General features: G+C 40.4%; 2 protein-coding genes across 2 annotated transcripts in view; both read left to right on the forward strand.

The window, feature by feature from the left end:
- The first annotated feature begins 2,946 nt into the window (after window positions 1-2,946).
- On the forward strand, window positions 2,947-4,091 carry LOC128236739 (putative protein TPRXL). The gene has a single exon (XM_052951823.1). The coding sequence runs from the start codon at window positions 2,947-2,949 to the stop codon at window positions 3,991-3,993; it is 1,047 nt and encodes a 348-aa protein (XP_052807783.1). The 3' UTR covers window positions 3,994-4,091.
- A 409-nt stretch (window positions 4,092-4,500) lies between these two features.
- LOC128236741 (pneumococcal serine-rich repeat protein-like) overlaps window positions 4,501-19,714 on the forward strand; it is a 98,941-nt gene continuing 83,727 nt past the window's right edge. The window contains exons 1-11 of the mRNA XM_052951825.1: window positions 4,501-9,559; window positions 10,737-10,913; window positions 11,617-11,793; window positions 12,131-12,298; window positions 12,576-12,707; window positions 13,018-13,149; window positions 13,708-13,833; window positions 15,285-15,415; window positions 15,957-16,295; window positions 16,980-17,184; window positions 17,443-17,606. Coding sequence (XP_052807785.1) covers window positions 4,501-9,559; window positions 10,737-10,913; window positions 11,617-11,793; window positions 12,131-12,298; window positions 12,576-12,707; window positions 13,018-13,149; window positions 13,708-13,833; window positions 15,285-15,415; window positions 15,957-16,295; window positions 16,980-17,184; window positions 17,443-17,606 — 6,810 coding nt within the window. The remainder of the gene's footprint in view (window positions 9,560-10,736; window positions 10,914-11,616; window positions 11,794-12,130; window positions 12,299-12,575; window positions 12,708-13,017; window positions 13,150-13,707; window positions 13,834-15,284; window positions 15,416-15,956; window positions 16,296-16,979; window positions 17,185-17,442; window positions 17,607-19,714) is intronic.

The following is a 19,714-nucleotide window of genomic DNA, read 5'->3' on the forward strand; positions in this document are numbered from 1 at the left end:
AAATCCATTTCAAATTCAAATCTTGCAGCAAATTACCACATCAGTACATAAAAATCACATAGCAAAATAATAAATCTTGCATGTGACTTATTTAATGTACCAATGATAGTAACAGAGAAATCCATAATTATGTATAGGACATTTTCATCTTCTCCCAACTCCGCCATTTTGTGTATACATGCGTTCACAGGGCATCTATACTTCATGCTTGTTTATTTTTCATTTTAATGAGTATTCCTTGGTTACAACAACAAATCTCCTTTATAGTAAAATATCAAGTTCATTGCAAATTGAAATGGACTTATTCAAAATAGTTTTCCGTGTTGTTTTATCTAAATCTTTTATACACAACTCCTGGCTTTAGTAAATGTCGTTGACACATGTGTTCAACTCTTTCATTGATTTTACTCTACTATTAGCCCAAACATGAATAAACATGTAATCTAGAATAAACACAAGCTTTACATTGACTCAATGACAAGTATTTCCAAACCATTCTGTGATTTAAAATCCATAAACACCACCGACCGAACTTGTGAAAGTAGGTCACCGATGTCAACTTAGAAATTTTACTTTCGATTTCACCACTCACACTTAGTGCACTGTTATTTGATATTTAACCATAAAATGTTATAAACTGTTTTTCTAACACATAATTTACAGATATGTGTGTGTCTACTAATTCGATGGCAGCCGCTGACACTTTTATTATTTATCTATAAACAATATTTTCATGACCTAAATTGGCCGGGGAAAAACAACAATCACGTGACAGTTATTGTTTGTGTCGGCTGTTAAATTTGCCAATGTTTATTGCTATTGTTATTTTAACAACTCCTGCATATTTTAATTAATTATTTCATACAAAAACCGACTGCTATCGTTAATTCCGCCATTGCCAACGGCGCTTCCATAACATTTGACTGGCTCACATGCTATCACTATAAATTGGCGATTACGGCTACGGAACAACAAACCAGTCGAGATCTACTGCATTCGTACTCTTATGTGTTCGTTTCGCACCAAAATCAATATGGTCGGGAAAATAATTTTAAACAAAAAAGTAAAATTCATTTTTTATTTTTTTTGTACTTTTCGTAAAATTAGACCCGCCGGTTTTGTAAACCAATTTATATAAAAGTAGTGGCCATAGTTCTTAAAAAAATTGAGATAATCTAATAATTTTTACTGTTCTGATAAGGTAAGACTCCCATCTACAAGAAAAATATAACTTTTATGCTAGTAAGATTGACCTTTACGGCATATTCAAACAAAATGCACCGACCAGAAGCTGAAATTTGCCATTACGAAAGAACCGGGAGGTTGAAAAACAACGGACCCCCCCCCCCCCCCCCCCCTAAAACACGTTAAGAACAGACTGACATGCAAACTTTGCGCATGCATTACAAAGAGAAGCTTAAAATATCATTCCTACCGCTAAAAACTCGTTGAGTAAGACGCGTATTTTTCCAAATAGAACGTTTTTTGTTGCAGTATTTCTACTTTTACTTTGGATAACATTTGAATGTTTTTCCAGTTACGTCATTAAAACAAGGAAAGTCGATGGTAGCCGTCCAATGAAAACGCTTCGTGTATTTAAGTCATAGCCGAGTGCGCGGTCAAGGTCAAAATTGCAAGAAGGTGATTCGAAGTGAAAGTAGAAATACTGCAACAAAAAACGTTTGATTTGGATAAATACGCGTCTTACTCAACGAGTTTTTAACGGTAGGAATGATATTTTAAGCTTCTCTTTGTAATGCATACGGAAAGTTTGCATGTCAGTCTCTTTTTAACATGTTTTAGGGGGGGGGGATCCGTTGTTTTACAACCTCCCGGTTCTTTCGTAAAGGCGAATTTCAGCTTCTGGTCGGTGCATTTTGTTTGAATATGCCGTAAAGGTCAATCTTACTAGCATAAAAGTTATATTTTTCTTGTAGATGGGAATCTTACCTTATCAGAACAGTAAAAATTATTAGATTATCTCAATTTTTTTTAAGAACTATGCTCTATTGATTAGGTCCGTTTGGAATTGATGATTTTTTGCACATGTTTACCTTATATTTATTTATATATTATACTAATTTTCTTTCATGAAAAATTGTGGAATAATTTTTTAAATGACACGTATTCACTATGTTGACCGAAATAAATAAATGATAAAAAAAAATAAAAATAAAAATAAAAAAAATAAAACATGAAATAAGTATGTATTACTGTATCCAGGCAATGTGAAGAGCACCTGTGTACTTGACAGGTTCTACATTGCGGCACCCCCTGAGTCGTTAACTAAAACATTCAATAAAAATATCGAAATATACTTTATCTTTGAGTATAATTTAGCACTGTTTCGAACCGGTTTTAATGTGCATGAGTTTAACTTATTCCTCCTGTTTATAATTGTGTGTGTATGTGAGGACATGACATACTATATAATAACTGTGACGAGTATGTATAAATATTCATACGATACAAAATTTGCAACAGCAATGAAAAAATTTAATTAATAGGAATACACTTATTTAGTATGGGGTTAACTATTTGTGTTTTATATCAAAACCAGAAAAAAATATAATCGCAAATTAAAAAAGCAAAGTTTGGCTTCACACGTTAAGCCAAAAATGTTTGTGTGTTTTTAATCTTTTTTGTATTGAAATTGTTAGATCAGGTTACCTTGAGGAACACATATTGCATTTTTACCTTGATAGAAAACATACGATACATAGTTTCCATAAATAAATGTTCGAATATTTAACTTCACCAATTTCATTTTATGTCAATGTCTAAGAAGTTCTGAATTAACAAGAATCACAACCGGACGAGTGCACAAAACCACCCTCCGTTTGCTGCTCTAAAGTAACGTAAGCAAAAATATGAACGTAAGGTACTGCGTATTCATCAATTTTTAAAGATGTACAACGATTCTCCCCAAAATGTAAAATTGTAAGCATGTGTTTCATGGTCATTTTCTCTCTGTATTTTCTAACAGGGACAGGAACATCACCAACACTAAAACATTCATTGACCGCAAGTACAAACAAACCAGCAACAGATCCAACAACAACAACACATTTGGTTAAGAATAACCAAACAACGTCAAAACAAGTGACGAGCGAAACCAGGTTACTTCTTGGGTTGACCTCAAAACCACAACTACCAGAGACGACCAAATCCATATCAGAAACGTTACAACCAGCATCGGTCCAAACAAAACCTTCATCAGAAAAGTCACAACCAGCCTCAGCCCAATCAACTCCAACATCAAGGACGTCCCAGTCAGCGTCGACACAATCAACACCTTCACCAGAAACGTTACAACTAGCGTCGGCCAAATCAACACCTACATTAGAGACCTATCACCCAGCGTCGGCCCAAACAGCATCCAAACAAGAGACGTCACAACCAGCGTCGGCCCAAACAACACAAGAGACGTCACAACCAGCGTCGGCACAATCAACACCAACATCAGAGACATCACCACCCGCGTCGGCCAGATCAACACCTACATCAGACACGTCACAACCAGCGTCGGCCCATACAACACCTACATCAGAGACGTCAAAACCAGCGTCGGACCAATCAACACCTACATCAAAGACGTCGAAACCAGCGTCGGCCCAATCAACGCCGACATCAGAGATGTCACAACCAGTGTCGGCCCAATCAACTTCTATACCAGAGACGTCACAACCAACGTCGACCAAATCAACACCGGAGACGTCACAATCATCGTCGGTTCAATCAACATCCAAACCCGAGACGTCACAACCAGCGTCGACCCAAACAAAACCTACATCAGTAACGTCACAAACAGCGTCGACCCAAAAAACATCTGAACCAAAGACGTCAGAGTCAGCGTCGGCCCAAACAGCATCCGAACCAGAGACGTTACAACCAGTGTCGGCCCAAACTACACCACGACCAAAGACGTCACAATCAGCGTCGACCCAAACAAAACCTACATCAATAACGTCACAAACAGCGTCGACCCAATAAACATCTGAACCAAAGACATCACAGTCAGCGTCGGCCCAAACAGCATCCAAACCAGAGACGTTACAACCAGTTTCGACCGAATCAACGCCTTCATCAGAAACGTCACAACCAGCGGCGGCCAAAACAACATCCAAACAAGAGACTTCACCACCAGCGTCGGTCCAATCAACAGCAGAGACGTCACAACCAGCGTCGGTCCAATCAACACCTACATCAGACACGTCACAACAAGCGTCGGTCCAATCAACGCCGACATCAGAGACGTCACAACCATCGTCGGCCCAATCAACACCGGAGACGTCACAATCATCGTCGGTCCAATCAACACCTACATTAAAGGCGTCAAAACAAGCATCGACTCAAACATCATCTAAACCAAAGACGTCAGAGCCAGCGTCGGACCAAACTGCATCGAAACCAGAGACGTCACAAGCAACGTCGACACAATCAACACCTAAGTCAGGAACGTCCCGACCAGCGTTGGCTCAGACAGAATCCAAACCAGAGATGTCACAACCAGCGTTGACCAAAACAACACCTTCATCAGAAACGTCACAACCAGCGGCGGCCAAAAAACCACCTTCACAACAGACATCAAAACCAGCGTCGGTCCTAACAACACCTACATCAGAGACGTCGAAACCAGCGTCGGCCCAATCAACGCCGACATCAGAAACGTCACAACCAGCGGCGGCCAAAACAACATCCAAACAAGAGACATCACAACCAGCGTCGGTCCAATCAACAGCAGAGACGTCACAACCAGCGTCGGTCCTATCAATACCTACATCAGACACGTCACAACAAGCGTCGGTCCAATCAACGCCGACATCAGATACGTCACAACCAGCGTCGACCCAATCAACACCTACATCAGAGACGTCACATTCAGTGTCGGCCCAATCAACACCTATACCAGAAAGGTCACAACCAACGTCGACCCAATCAACACCAGAGACTACACAGCCACCGTCGGCCTATACTATACCGCATCAAAAGACGTCACAAACAAAGTCGGCCCAAACAACACCTTCATCAGAAAAGTCACAACCAGCCTCAGCCCAATCAACTCCAACATCAAGGACGTCCCAGTCAGCGTCGACACAATCAACACCTTCACCAGAAACGTTACAACTAGCGTCGGCCAAATCAACACCTACATTAGAGACCTATCACCCAGCGTCGGCCCAAACAGCATCCAAACAAGAGACGTCACAACCAGCGTCGGCCCAAACAACACAAGAGACGTCACAACTAGCGTCGGCACAATCAACACCAACATCAGAGACGTCACCACCCGCGTCGGCCAGATCAACACCTACATCAGACACGTCACAACCAGCGTCGGCCCATACCACACCTACATCAGAGACGTCAAAACCAGCGTCGGACCAATCAACACCTACATCAAAGACGTCGAAACCAGCGTCGGCCCAATCAACGCCGACATCAGAGATGTCACAACCAGTGTCGGCCCAATCAACTTCTATACCAGAGACGTCACAACCAACGTCGACCAAATCGACACCGGAGACGTCACAATCATCGTCGGTTCAATCAACATCCAAACCCGAGACGTCACAACCAGCGTCGACCCAAACAAAACCTACATCAGTAACGTCACAAACAGCGTCGACCCAAAAATCATCTGAACCAAAGACGTCAGAGTCAGCGTCGGCCCAAACAGCATCCGAACCAGAGACGTTACAACCAGTGTCGGCCCAAACTACACCACGACCAAAGACGTCACAATCAGCGTCGACCCAAACAAAACCTACATCAATAACGTCACAAACAGCGTCGACCCAAAAAACATCTGAACCAAAGACATCACAGTCAGCGTCGGCCCAAACAGCATCCAAACCAGAGACGTTTCAACCAGTTTCGACCGAATCAACGCCTTCATCAGAAACGTCACAACCAGCGGCGGCCAAAACAACATCCAAACAAGAGACGTCACAACCAGCGCCGGTCCAATCAACAGCAGAGACGTCACAACCAGCATCGGTCTTATCAACACCTACATCAGACACGTCACAACAAGCGTCGGTCCAATCAACGCCGAGATCAGAGACGTCACAACCAGCGTCGGCCCAATCAACACCTACATCAGAGACGTCACATTCAGTGTCGGCCCAATCAACACCTATACCAGAAAGGTCACAACCAACGTCGACCCAATCAACACCAGAGACTACACAGCCACCGTCGGCCTATACGATACCGCAACAAAAGACGTCACAAACAAAGTCGGCCCAAACAACACCTTCATCAGAAACGTTACAACCAGTTTCGGCCCAATCAACTTCAACATCAAGGACGTCCCAGTCAGCGTCGACCCAAACAAAACCTACATCAATAACGTCACAAACAGCGTCGACCCAAAAAACATCTGAACCAAAGACGTCACAGTCAGGGTCGGCCCAAACAGCATCCAAACCAGAGACGTTACAACCAGTGTCGGCCAAAACTACACCACAACCAAATATGTCACAACCAGCGTCGACCCAAACAAAACCTACATCAGTAACGTCACAAACAGCGTCGACCCAAAAAACATCTGAACCAAAGACGTCACAGTCAGGGTCGGCCCAAACAGCATCCAAACCAGAGACGTTACAACCAGTTTCGATCGAATCAACGCCTTCATCAGAAACGTCACAACCAACGGCGGCCAAAACAACATCCAAACAAGAGACTTCACCACCAGCGTCGGTCCAATCAACAGCAGAGACGTCACAACCAGCGTCGGTCCTATCAACACCTACATCAGACACGTCACAACAAGCGTCGGTCCAATCAACGCCGACATCAGAGACGTCACAACCAGCGTCGGCCCAATCAACACCTACCTCAGAGACGTCACATTCAGTGTCGGCCCAATCAACACCTATTCCAGAAAGGTCACAACAAACGTCGACCCAATCAACACCAGAGACCACACAGCCACCGTCGGCCTTTACTTTACCGCAACAAAAGACGTCACAAACAAAGTCGGTCCAAACAACACCATCATCAGAAACGTCACAACCAGCCTCGGCCCAATCAACTCCAACACCAAGGACGTCCCAGTCAGCGTCGACCCAATCAACACCTTCACCAGAAACGTCACAACTAGCGTCGGCCAAATCAACACCTACATTAGAGACGTATCACCCAGCGTCGGCCCAAACAGCATCCAAACAAGAGACGTCACAACCAGTGTCGGCCCAAACAACACAAGAGACGTCACAACTAGCGTCGGCACAATCAACACCAACATCAGAGACGTCACCACCCGCGTCGGCCAGATCAACACCTACATCAGACACGTCACAACCAGCGTCGGCCCATACAACACCTACATCAGAGACGTCAAAACCAGCGTCGGACCAATCAACAACTACATCAAAGACGTCGAAACCAGCGTCGGCCCAATCAACGCCGACATCAGAGATGTCACAACCAGTGTCGACCCAATCAACTTCTATACCAGAGACGTCACAACCAACGTCGACCAAATCAACACCGGAGACGTCACAATCATCGTCGGTTCAATCAACATCCAAACCAGAGACGTCACAACCAGCGTCGGCCCAAACAAATCCTACATCAGTATCGTCACTAACAGCGTCGACCCAAAAAACATCTGAACCAAAGACGTCAGAGTCAGCGACGGCCCAAACAGCATCCGAACCAGAGACGTTACAACCAGTGTCGGCCCAAACTACACCACGACCAAAGACGTCACAACCAGCGTCGACCCAAACAAAACCTACATCAATAACGTCACAAACAGCGTCGACCCAAAAAACATCTGAACCAAAGACGTCAGAGTCAGGGTCGGCCCAAACAGCATCCAAACCAGAGACGTTACAACCAGTGTCGGCCAAAACTACACCACAACCAAAGACTTCACAACCAGCGTCGACCCAAACAAAACCTACATCAGTAACGTCACAACCAGCATCGACCCAAAAAACATCTGAACCAAAGACGTCACAGTCAGGGTCGGCCCAAACAGCATCCAAACCAGAGACGTTACAACCAGTTTCGGTCGAATCAACGCCTTCATCAGAAACGTCACAACCAACGGCGGCCAAAACAACATCCAAACAAGAGACGTCACAACCAGCGTCGGCCCAAACAACACAAGAGACGTCACAACCAGCGTCGGCACAATCAACACCAACATCAGAGACGTCACCACCCGCGTCGGCCAGATCAACACCTACATCAGACACGTCACAACCAGCGTCGGCCCATACAACACCTACATCAGAGACGTCAAAACCAGCGTCGGACCAATCAACACCTACATCAAAGACGTCGAAACCAGCGTCGGCTCAATCAACGCCGACATCAGAGATGTCACAACCAGTGTCGGCCCAATCAACTTCTATACCAGAGACGTCACATCCAACATCAACCACATCAACACCGGAGACGTCACAATCATCGTCGGTTCAATCAACATCCAAACCAGAGACGTCACAACCAGCGTCGACCCAAACAAATCCTACATCAGTATCGTCACAAACAGCGTCGACCCAAAAAACATCTGAACCAAAGACGTCAGAGTCAGCGACGGCCCAAACAGCATCCGAACCAGAGACGTTACAACCAGTGTCGGCCCAAACTACACCACGACCAAAGACGTCACAACCAGCGTCGACCCAAACAAAACCTACATCAATAACGTCACAAACAGCGTCGACCCAAAAAACATCTGAACCAAAGACGTCACAGTCAGGGTCGGCCCAAACAGCATCCAAACCAGAGACGTTACAACCAGTGTCGGCCAAAACAACACCAAAACCAAAGACGTCACAACCAGCGTCGACCCAAACAAAACCTACATCAGTAACGTCACAACCAGCATCGACCCAAAAAACATCTGAACCAAAGACGTCACAGTCAGGGTCGGCCCAAACAGCATCCAATCCAGATACGTTACAACCAGTGTCAACCGAATCAACGCCTTCAACAGAAACGTCACAACCAGCGTCGGCCAAAACAACATCCAAGCAAGAGACGTCACAACCAGCATCGGCCCAATCAACATCAGTGTCGTCACAACCAGCGTCGGCCCAATCAATACCTGCATCAGAGATGTCACAACCAGCGTCGTCCCAAGCAACACCTATTGCGGAGACGTCTCAACCAGCGTCGGCCCAATCGACACCTACTCCAGGCACATCACAACCTATGTCGGCCAAATCAACACCTTCACTATTGACGACACAGACTGTGTCGGTTCAATCAACACTTACATCAGAGACGTCACAACCAGCGTCGGCCCAATCAATACCAGCATCAGAGACGTCACAACCAGCGTCTACCCAATTAACACCAATATCCGAGACGTCACAACCAGCGTCGTCCCAATCAACACCAACATCCAAGACGTCACAACCAGCGTGGACACAATCAACACCAATATCCGAGACGTCACAATCAGCGTCGGCCCAATCAACATCTAAACCAGACACGTTACAACAAGCGTCAGCCAAATCTACACCACAACCAGAGACGCCACAACCGGCGTCGGCCCAAACAACACCTAAACCAGACTTGTCAAAAGCAGGTACTTTACAGAGATTTATCAGAGAAAAAAGTTGATATTTCACAGTTTGAAGCAGTGAAAATATCAATTTGATTGTATTCACTGTCTTGAAAATTTAGGACGCTTTCAGTTTTTAATTAAACGTCAGTGAGCATAGGACTTGAACAGGACAAAAACTCTTAAAAGTAAAATTAAATGACTTTTCACTCCAAATAAAGGCATATGATAAAAAAAATGTTTTAGTGTAAGACACTTCAATGTTGCCTGTAACACATCGAATTTGATGTGTAAACAATTTTTTTACGAACGGATGCAGGTCACCGTTTATTAACAACACCTATTTATTCCTTTTTATTTTTCTGTTTCAAGTTTATTAAAATTTACCGCAATTTGTCAATTGTCAAATATTGAATGACTTGCACATATGATTATCTTACGTACTTTTGTAAATTACAATATAGGGGGACTACTCCAGCGAAAATTGTCAGTTACAGAATTCATTTTATTCAGCAAAATAAGAGCAAAACTGTTTTATAACTCAGCAAAATAAACAAATTTCTTATATGAAAAAAAAAATATCACAGCACAGAACAAATAACAAATACCATAACCAGTACTTATTTTCCGAGTATAAACAAATCGTCATTTCCTGAACACGTAACCACGGGTACCTGGTATTTAGACGGCAGTTTTCGCCAGTCAAGCTATCTGATTCGAGCGATTCGGTCCCTGAGTGATCTCTTGGACTAAGAATTATAGTACTCTATGATACACATTATAAACAAATATTCCACTTTTGGTCGTATATTTTTACAAATTAGTTATTTTAATATTTCATACAATCCATAACACGACAGTATGGTGATACGGATTTTTCAATACGGCGTCCCCTGGTTGTTATAGAATTTGAAACTGATAGGCATACAATATAGCAATAACCTTCACCTAGCGAACACCAAAAGCGAATATTGCATTATATATATAATATATCTTTTTGTGCTCGTTGAAATGTATTTCGATCTTGAAACAAACAATTATCCTCTGTATGTATATCATTTATTGACCACGATACATATGTAAATCTTTTGATGCAACTAAATTAATAGGTATTTTATAAATGAAGTGAATTTATGGCCGATGGCCTAAATGTACTAGAATAAAATTGAAGTGAATTGACACGAATAGTCATGCTTCACAGATTGCGGCCTTCCTAGTAATGTGACGCATGGCAGTGTCTCCGTGGAAAATGGTACTACGTACGGATCAGTAGCAGTGTACAGTTGTGAGGAAGGTTACACGTTGGACGGTAGGAACTCCACTCAGTGTCAGGCGAACGGCACTTGGCGGTACATAGACGTTAGCTGCATTGCCATTGGTGAGTGTAGCTAGATGGTTGTCTGCATCATGGTCCTGAAGTTGTTTTTTTATTTCCGTATCATTGGTTTAAAGACATTTCCTATTGTTTTAATATGTATATAATATATATATATATATATATATATATATATATATATATATATATATATATATATATATATATATATATATATATATATATATTCAAGCTCCGACCTCGAGGGAACGCCGGTTCTCGAACGACCGCTTGTTTGAGGGAACGCAGTTTAACTGTAATCGGAAACACTGCGTGCATATCTATGACAACTACGAATTATCGCATATCTAAACGCATATTATTTTCACTACGCACAAATACTTTTTAACTTTATTTTGTTTAAATAAATGGGAGAAAAAGCATCTACCATAATCGCTTGTAAAATAGGTTCATTCCAACACTCGTGCACGGTGTTCTGTCGAAACTCGGTAGACCTCGTTTCCGCAAGACACACTACGCTCGGGTTAGGATGATCTTACACTCTCGGTCAAGGCAGATACTTTTAACCTTGCCAACGGAGACAGATAAAGAAAATTTCCGTTTGGAACTCCTTTTTTATTGTATTCACACAATAACCTCCCTTTTTCCGCTCAACACCCAACGCTCGGGTTTGGAAGAACCTATTTTACACTCTAGGCCATGGAAGATAATATTAATTTTGATACCGGATAATCACGTTCCACAGATTGCGGTCTCCCACACAATTTGACACATGGCAACGTCTCCCTGGAGAATGGAACCACGTTTGGATCGTTAGCGGTGTTCTGTTGTCACGCGGGTTACAGATTAAGCGGTAGCAATTCAACGGAATGTCAGGTGAACAGCACCTGGCGGTATATAGACGTCCGATGTACTCCTATTGGTAAGTACGCGTCTCTATAAGAGTATCATCCATCCCCTTTGTATGATGGATTTCGGGTCATTTTGGGTTGTTTTCCAAATGCAAAAGTAAGATCCGTCGAATACTAATGATATAGTAAGCTGGATTTAGATTCCATTGGTAAACAATCAAACTTAGATTACTTCTATCTTGTCAAAATAGTAAGCAAACTGTTAATTAATAATGACCGTTTTCAGTTTATACAGTTCCACTAGTTCGTTTATAGCTGAAAGGTATCTCAATTGTATCGTTTTAATAAAAGAACATTGCATCAAGATTTCCAGTTGTATTGGTTTTAACATTGTCGCGTACAAACCAGATTGCGGCAAACCAAAGAACATAACGAACGGCAAGGTTCAGTACACCCTAACAACCTTCAACCAAAGTGCCTTCTACACGTGCGACCACGGATATACGACTGCAGAGGCTACAGTGATCACATGTATGACGGAGGGATTATGGGAAGGCAATCTGCCAACGTGCACAGGTAGTAGCTTTTTGCCTTTTGATTATTATTATCTGATAGATAACGCGTGTCCATTTCCGCAGAAGTTAGCATACCTGATAAAAGTTGTACTTCGAAGACTTAAGCAGTGGTGCGAAAATGTGAATGAATTTCCAGAAGTTAGTAGATTATTGATTATTAAATACAAGCCTGAATCAACAGTAAAATTCGTCTTCCAACTTTAACGCAGTACTTTTTGTTGGTGTTTTTACATGTATTATTGGCGTTAAAACGCGTTAATTTCATACATGTTGTGAAGATATAAACGAATGTTCGGGAAGAAACGAGTGTCACTACAGCGCCATGTGCACCAACCTTAATGGTAGCTACGAGTGCACGTGTAGGGACGGCTATACAGACCCTGAGGGAAACAGGGGCCGACAATGTGACGGTAAATATTCCAGTTTATTGAGTATTAATGATCGATGCAAAGGTTGAATCAACAGTTAAATTCAATTCGTCTTTTAACTCTTATGTAGTACTTTTTGCCTGTGTTTTGCATGTATCAATGGTGTTAAAACATGTTTACTTCATAACTTCTGGGAAGATATAAACGAATGTTCGGGAAGAAACGAGTGTCACTACAGCGCCATATGCGCGTACTTGGGTCTAATTAATACCAGTGTTGAATACCACCCCATTTGTATTCTTGTGTTGAAGGTGTGTATAAAAGGAAGATAAAATGATAAACATTTGTGTAGATATTGACGAGTGTGCTATGCGGAATTACTTCTGTCGGAGTAACTGGAATCAGACTCGCTGGTGTACCAACACAGACGGCAGCTACTATTGTGGCTGTAACCGGGGATTTACAGGCAAACACTGCGAGAAAGGTCAGTTGAAATTGGACGAATGGTGTTCTTTAATGTCGGTCAATGCTTTGTGCCCATGGCATATCGTCTTCGTATATAATTAAATAAGGAAGTATTGTCTTGGGTATTATCTAGACTTCAGCCTTTGCTGATTAAAATGCATGACGTAGCTGTCAACAGAAGCGGTCAAAAAACTCATACAATATTATCAAATGAATTTACAACGGCAGTCGTTGTGAGAAGGTAGAGTAAAGTACTTGTAGATTACACCTTGCGCAGTGTTGATTCGCATAAAGAAAAGCTTTATTTACATTACTACCGCTTAACAAGAGGTACTACTGCGTCTTTTGAGGTGCATTTCAATGGATGTACTTTACAAAACGCTTTGTAAATGCCTTGGACATACGTTTATATATGGGTAACCGTAATGAAATATTTGTTTTAACGTAAATATGATCCATATTTCTGGATAGTAAGAGATAACAAAACCTTATTTCGAATGAACGCATGGTCATGTTTAGGCTTATTGACTTAAATGGACAAGTACCATATGAAATAATGTATTTTGCATTTACGCAGATGTTAATGAATGCGATAGTGGGACACCATGTGGTCAGAATGCCGATTGCACCAACACATTTGGGTCTTTTAACTGCACATGTCGAGCGGATTACCCTCAAGGAAACCCTTTCTATGGATGTTATAGTGAGTGGTATCATTATGATATAAATACAGGTTTTACCATTTTAGAGAGTATTTTTTTACCTTTCTTTATTCGTTAATTCATACACCATTTCGGTAGCGAGTAGACAAAACACAATATGTGCAAAAAAGTAGCGTGTTAAAAAACTACAATCATATTTCAATAAACGCACGATAATTATTGAATGCTTCCTTGAGTATTGTTTTAATGACCATCAACATTTTAACCCCTGGATCAGATCTTGATCTTGAACAGGCAGTTAACAACCTGGGGCGGTTATTTTTTTATAATAGCTTAACAATATTATTTGCAACGTGCTTATCAGAGTATTAGTTTTGGTTACTTGATATGCATGTATAAGTATTATATAAGACTTTACAGGAATCTAAATAAATTGCTAGGTTTTTTTTCAAGACGTATGTGTTTTGGGGTGATACACACCGACAAAATTGAATATCAGTTTTTCTTTCAGAATATATCAAGATGAAACAATTGCCAAATGAACTAACTTGTAAATTTCACAAACATAATTTCATTTACTTTACCCTGAAAATAAATGCATGTGGCACATCAAACAATTATCTGATATTTTTACGATTTTTAAACGGAAGGAAATTGCTATCTATTTCTGATAAGCATAATATCTTAATGGCCCCACTTTACTAGAAGAGAAAGTATAATCTATTACGTCGATTTCTGATTAGCATAATACCTCAATGGCCCCACTTTACTAGAAGAGAAAATATAATCTATTACGTCGATTTCTGATTAGAATAATACCTCAATGGCCCCACTTTACTAGAAGAGAAAGTATAATCTATTACGTCGATTTCTGATAAGCTTAATACCTCAATGGCCCCGACGTACTGGAAGATAAACTATAATCAATTACTATCGATTTCTGATTAGCATAATACCTCAATGGCCCCAACGAACTAGAAGATAAACTATTATCAATTACTATCAATTTCTGATTAGCATAATACCTCAATGGCCCTAACGTACTAGAAGATAAACTATAATCAATTACTATCGATTTCTGATTAGAATAAAAACCTCAATGGCCCCCAACGTACTAGAAGATAAACTATAATCAATTACTATCGATTTCTGATTAGAATAATACCTCAATGACCCCAACGTACTAGAAGATAAACATATACACACGAAAAAAAATGACACACTAACACTAATAACCATTGGATTATTGTTGGTCAAATAGTTCATTGTTTGATTCATCGGCTTACTGTAAATGTTATACATAAAAGAATATTGTATAAAAAATTCCGGAAGTTTATTAAAAAGTAACATAAACACATTCCTATTTTGTAATGGAATAACTATTGACATGGGAGGTATCATTTAGTTCATCTGAGCGTGCTACAGTTTTTGTTGTTTTTTAAATAATTTGTACTTCAATGCCCACTTGTGTACATGTGTTTCTATCTTTAAGGTCCGGTACTGCTCAGCTTTAAATCGAAGGCCGTGGTAGATGGTGTCCGCGGAGACAACGAGATACTCCCGCCTGTAAACATACCAGGGGGAAGATTCCCCTACTTCGGACAATACTTCAGTCTCTTCAGGGTATCATTAAAGTTCTGTGAGATATAAATGTCGTTATTTCAGTGTACTATCAAACCAGTATTAAGTTGCAACCTTCGGAAAAGGTCAAAGTGGCTGCTTAAGACAGGTGGCCATTAAATCCAGGTTGGAAATTTCCACCACTTAAGCTTTCTTTAATCAGAGGTCGATAACTATCTTAACATCCACCTCACACAACTATCAGTAGCATCAGTATCATTTTAGAAGTTTAATTACAATTGTAGAAAAATATTTTCTGTATTTTGTCGAAGAATAGGATAACTCTTTCCTTTTGAATTGGTCAATATAGTTTAGTGTACATGTGTCTCCATAAAACGTTTTAAATATAAACTTTTTTTTGTCTTGTAATGCTTACTTAAGGCTCTCCAGTTATAAAATTGCAAATAATTTAATGCAATGTAAAATCATATTGATATTTCACCCTACACCACAATCGTTAGCTGCCTTTGTTCAGTTCAGGTAGATAAATACTTTAACGTTGGGCATCAGAGTGTGACATTTATTGTGATTTTGTTTTTTCCAGCCAAGTTTGAACGGATTTCTAGCACTTAACTATCCACCGCTGTATGAATCTTATGGCGCGGAGAATTCTACACTGTGGAAAAAGTATGTTGAGAATCACGTGGTTATTGCTCCTCTCTGGACAAACCTCGACTCGAGGAATATTACCGGCGCAGGTGTATGGGTCCATGTGTTTTCTAACAACACTGGAAATAGGAGTGACATCCTCAAAATACAGGAGCATGTTCAGAAGTATTCGAACAACAGTGAGTTCAATGCGAGTGTTGCTTTTGCCGTGACTTGGAAACACGTCACCATACATTCACCATACATGCCCGGATACAGGCTCTACAAGCACCAGGTAAGTGACCTGGTATAGTTATTTAGTTTTAAGGCACACTGTTTATTTTAAGAGACAACGAATAAATTGCAGTGTGGCACAAGTACGATTGTCCGCATTTCAAATGAGACTGCTATCTGAATTCAGTGATGCCAAGAGTAGTTTACATTAACAAACCGTTTTCTTTTCCAGTTTAGCATGTCTGTTGTTATACCGTCGTTGTATTGATCGGAATAGTGGAATGTTTTGGTAGTCATAATTGTTGAACCGGGCGGCCTGATGTTTCATACAGTTGATGAAACGTTTACCCTCCTCTCCCATTGGCTACATCTTGAGCGCCATGCAAGAGAGATTCTGTTAGCTTACGTCAACGTCGTTCAGTATGACTGCAATCTTTCGAACCCGACGGGAACTCTCAATACTATTTTATCGGGAAGCAAACGATCTGTAAACGTTTCGGCTCTAATACATCGGTATTATCAGAACCTGTTAATTCAGGAACAGTCGATTCCCGTTGGCTCGAACTCTCTTGGCTCAAAATCTGCGTTGGCTCGAACTAGAAGGTAAACTATCCCGCTTGGCTCGATTTTCTGAGGCTTGGATATTTTTGACGGTCCCTGTGAGTTTGAGCCAACGGTGTTCGACTGTTATTTTGAAAACGAAGGCCTATACATGTATCTGCTCTTAATATGTGGATGTTTTCAGAATCTGTCGATGCAGGCAATTATGGCAACGGACGGTCTATACACGTACATGATGTTCATCTATGATCAAGAGCAATTCAGTATTAAACCCCTGAGTTACACGCCAGTGGCTGCCGGTTACACTTTCCCTGGAAACTTTACCGGCAAGATTCTCGCCGACAGGCACAACTTCACCAACCTTAAAAACGAATCAAACATTAACCAAGGTCCGTTGCACTTCTTTTGTTTACTGATAAAGATTTGTTTTGCACTCACGTGATCACAAAGGTATTGTTATTGATCTAGTGACAACTCGCAAAAGTTTACTAAACCATAACTTACCATTACTTATGTTTTGTTAACTCTAATTATAAACAGTTATTTATAATAAGGGATATGTTTTGTTTTCTATGCATCTGGTTTACTTGCGGATATCCGACATAGATTGCATTATTACCTTAACTCTACCTTTTTCATCACGTCAGAGGTCAAAGGCCGTTGGCTGCATAACGTGACGTACATCACTGACGACATGTGGGACGAGGTTAGATGCCGGAAGTTTCACGAGAACCAAACATTGAAAGAATGGACGCGAGAACAGCTAAAAAATTCATATCCTTGTCCATGTTACGAACAAGACATGAAAGAGGTAACAGCATGTAATAGCAAGAATGAATCTATGGCTTTATTATAAGAGGCCAAAACTTCATTTGCAAACAAGAAAGGAGACGGCCTTTGATCGTTTTTAAAGGTGTTAATGTACCTCAACATTTACATCTGACCGATTATGAATCGTTTGGTTTGTTTTTTGTTCAGCTTGCTATGTATATTTCGTATATTTTCTTTCGAAGGACTACACGTTTAAACAAAATGACAGCATATGGTCGAACAGGGACGAGTATACACACTGTTACGAGTCGTGGTTCTTCAATCCATACGGCATTAAACAGCGCTGCTGCTACAGGTGTGTATAACATCGCTGATAAGTTGACCATTCCACTGGTTTTGCATGCGTTCGTCAATGAAAGTGTGAACTAAATCATAATAGTTGTTAAGAATTCAAATTTGTGTGGCTTTATTAGTCACTTAAGGTGTGTACTAGATTGTGATAGTTGTTAACAATTCCACTGGTCGTGAATGTATGCATCTATTAAGGTATGTTTTGAATTATGATAGTAGTTGAAAATAGTTGATGACAATTCCACTGTTTTGTGTACGTGCTCATCAATTAAGGTGTGTACTACATAATGCAAGTAGTTGACAAATCAACTTGCTGTGAATACACTCATCATTTAAGGTGTGTACGTCATTATATATGTAATTATATATGGCACATCATCATTTTGGTCAATATTCGAAAACAACTCGGATACGCGTTGCTGAAACGTTCTGTATTATAAGTGTAGTCAAACACAAACTGCCAAAAGAGTTCAATATGTATATATGGTAAGCTGGTTCTTTTCAATTTATTTAGATTCGGCGAGCTTCGTAAGGAATATCCTTTCGCTATAGGAGCCGAGTACATGGATACCGTTATTAACGCCATTTTGAAGGCCGGCTTCCGGCAGTGCTGCTCAGCGGTCAACAACCAGCGGTACTGTCACCTTTACTATGACGTCAACCCACCCGACGACTGCTCCAGCTGGTCTCCTGACGACGAGGGCGAATAAAAACGGCTATGAAATTTGTGGGACTGTCTTAAGCATATCAATTCGTTTGTGTTGTTTACAGAACACGTTTTGTGTTTGTGAAGACATTTATGTATTTATATTCAAGCCTTCTTTTACATATATATGGTTTGATTTATGACAAAGGTTGTATTTTTGTTGTTTTTGTAGTGTTCCTTTAGGTTTTGAAATTTGTTCAGTTTCATAATGATATGTAAGATTTTATATTCAGAATAAGTGTTATAAATAAGTTGTTCGAAAAACGTTACTTTTTGTTACTTTTCAAGTTACCAATTAGTGTATGATAAATGTTGCCTGAAAATATATGTATGCAATAGAAACAATACATTGCTGTGTTATGTTTTACTGAACTGAACCAAACGATCAATGCTGAATGCAGTGGTGCGTTTGTGACAAACATTAGCATCTGATGAACTGATGTCAAACGGACGGCAGGTCATTCTTTTGATATACAACGTATCAAAAAATACACAATTAAATTTTGAAATTGTCATATATACGACAAAACAATAGCCCTTTAAGCATTTGATAGCTATGCTTATGCTTATGCTTAATAAGAGTTCAGAAGCAGATAAACGAATATAGATTTATAGCAGAAGTACTCTTATCACGGTCTGAAATAAGCAATTGTATCGGCAATATTAGTTCAGGTAAAACAAAGGTATGGATCAACTATGACATACTAGTAAATGAACAAAGATCCACTATGATAAATGGTATCAAATTAGTGCAACATATCTTTGATAACAAATCAAAAGAGTTCAATACATTTGACGAGCCAAAACATCTCAACACCATTAGCAATTCAGATTTCTAAAAAAGTACCAGCTTATAACTAATATACAGAGTTTATGATAAAATATGAGTTGAAAGAACATCAGCTGTAAAGCATGACATAGTCTCAAAAAGTAAGCAAAAAACAAATAAATGCAAATGTTACGTGTGCAGGGTGTACCGAGCGACTGTACACTATTATATCAAACTAATGGCAAAACTCTTAAATCAATGACAAAAGATGAAACTATATAATAATTTTCCTCAGGGTTACTTAACATTTTGATTGTGTACA

Source organism: Mya arenaria, chromosome 6 (assembly GCF_026914265.1).
Source record: "Mya arenaria isolate MELC-2E11 chromosome 6, ASM2691426v1".
In the NCBI taxonomy this organism is placed as follows: Eukaryota; Metazoa; Mollusca; class Bivalvia; order Myida; family Myidae; genus Mya; species Mya arenaria.

Excerpts from the sequence above, each read along its gene's own strand:
- LOC128236739 (XM_052951823.1), top strand. The coding sequence starts at position 2,947 with ATGTGTTTCATGGTCATTTTCTCTCTGTATTTTCTAACAGGGACAGGA.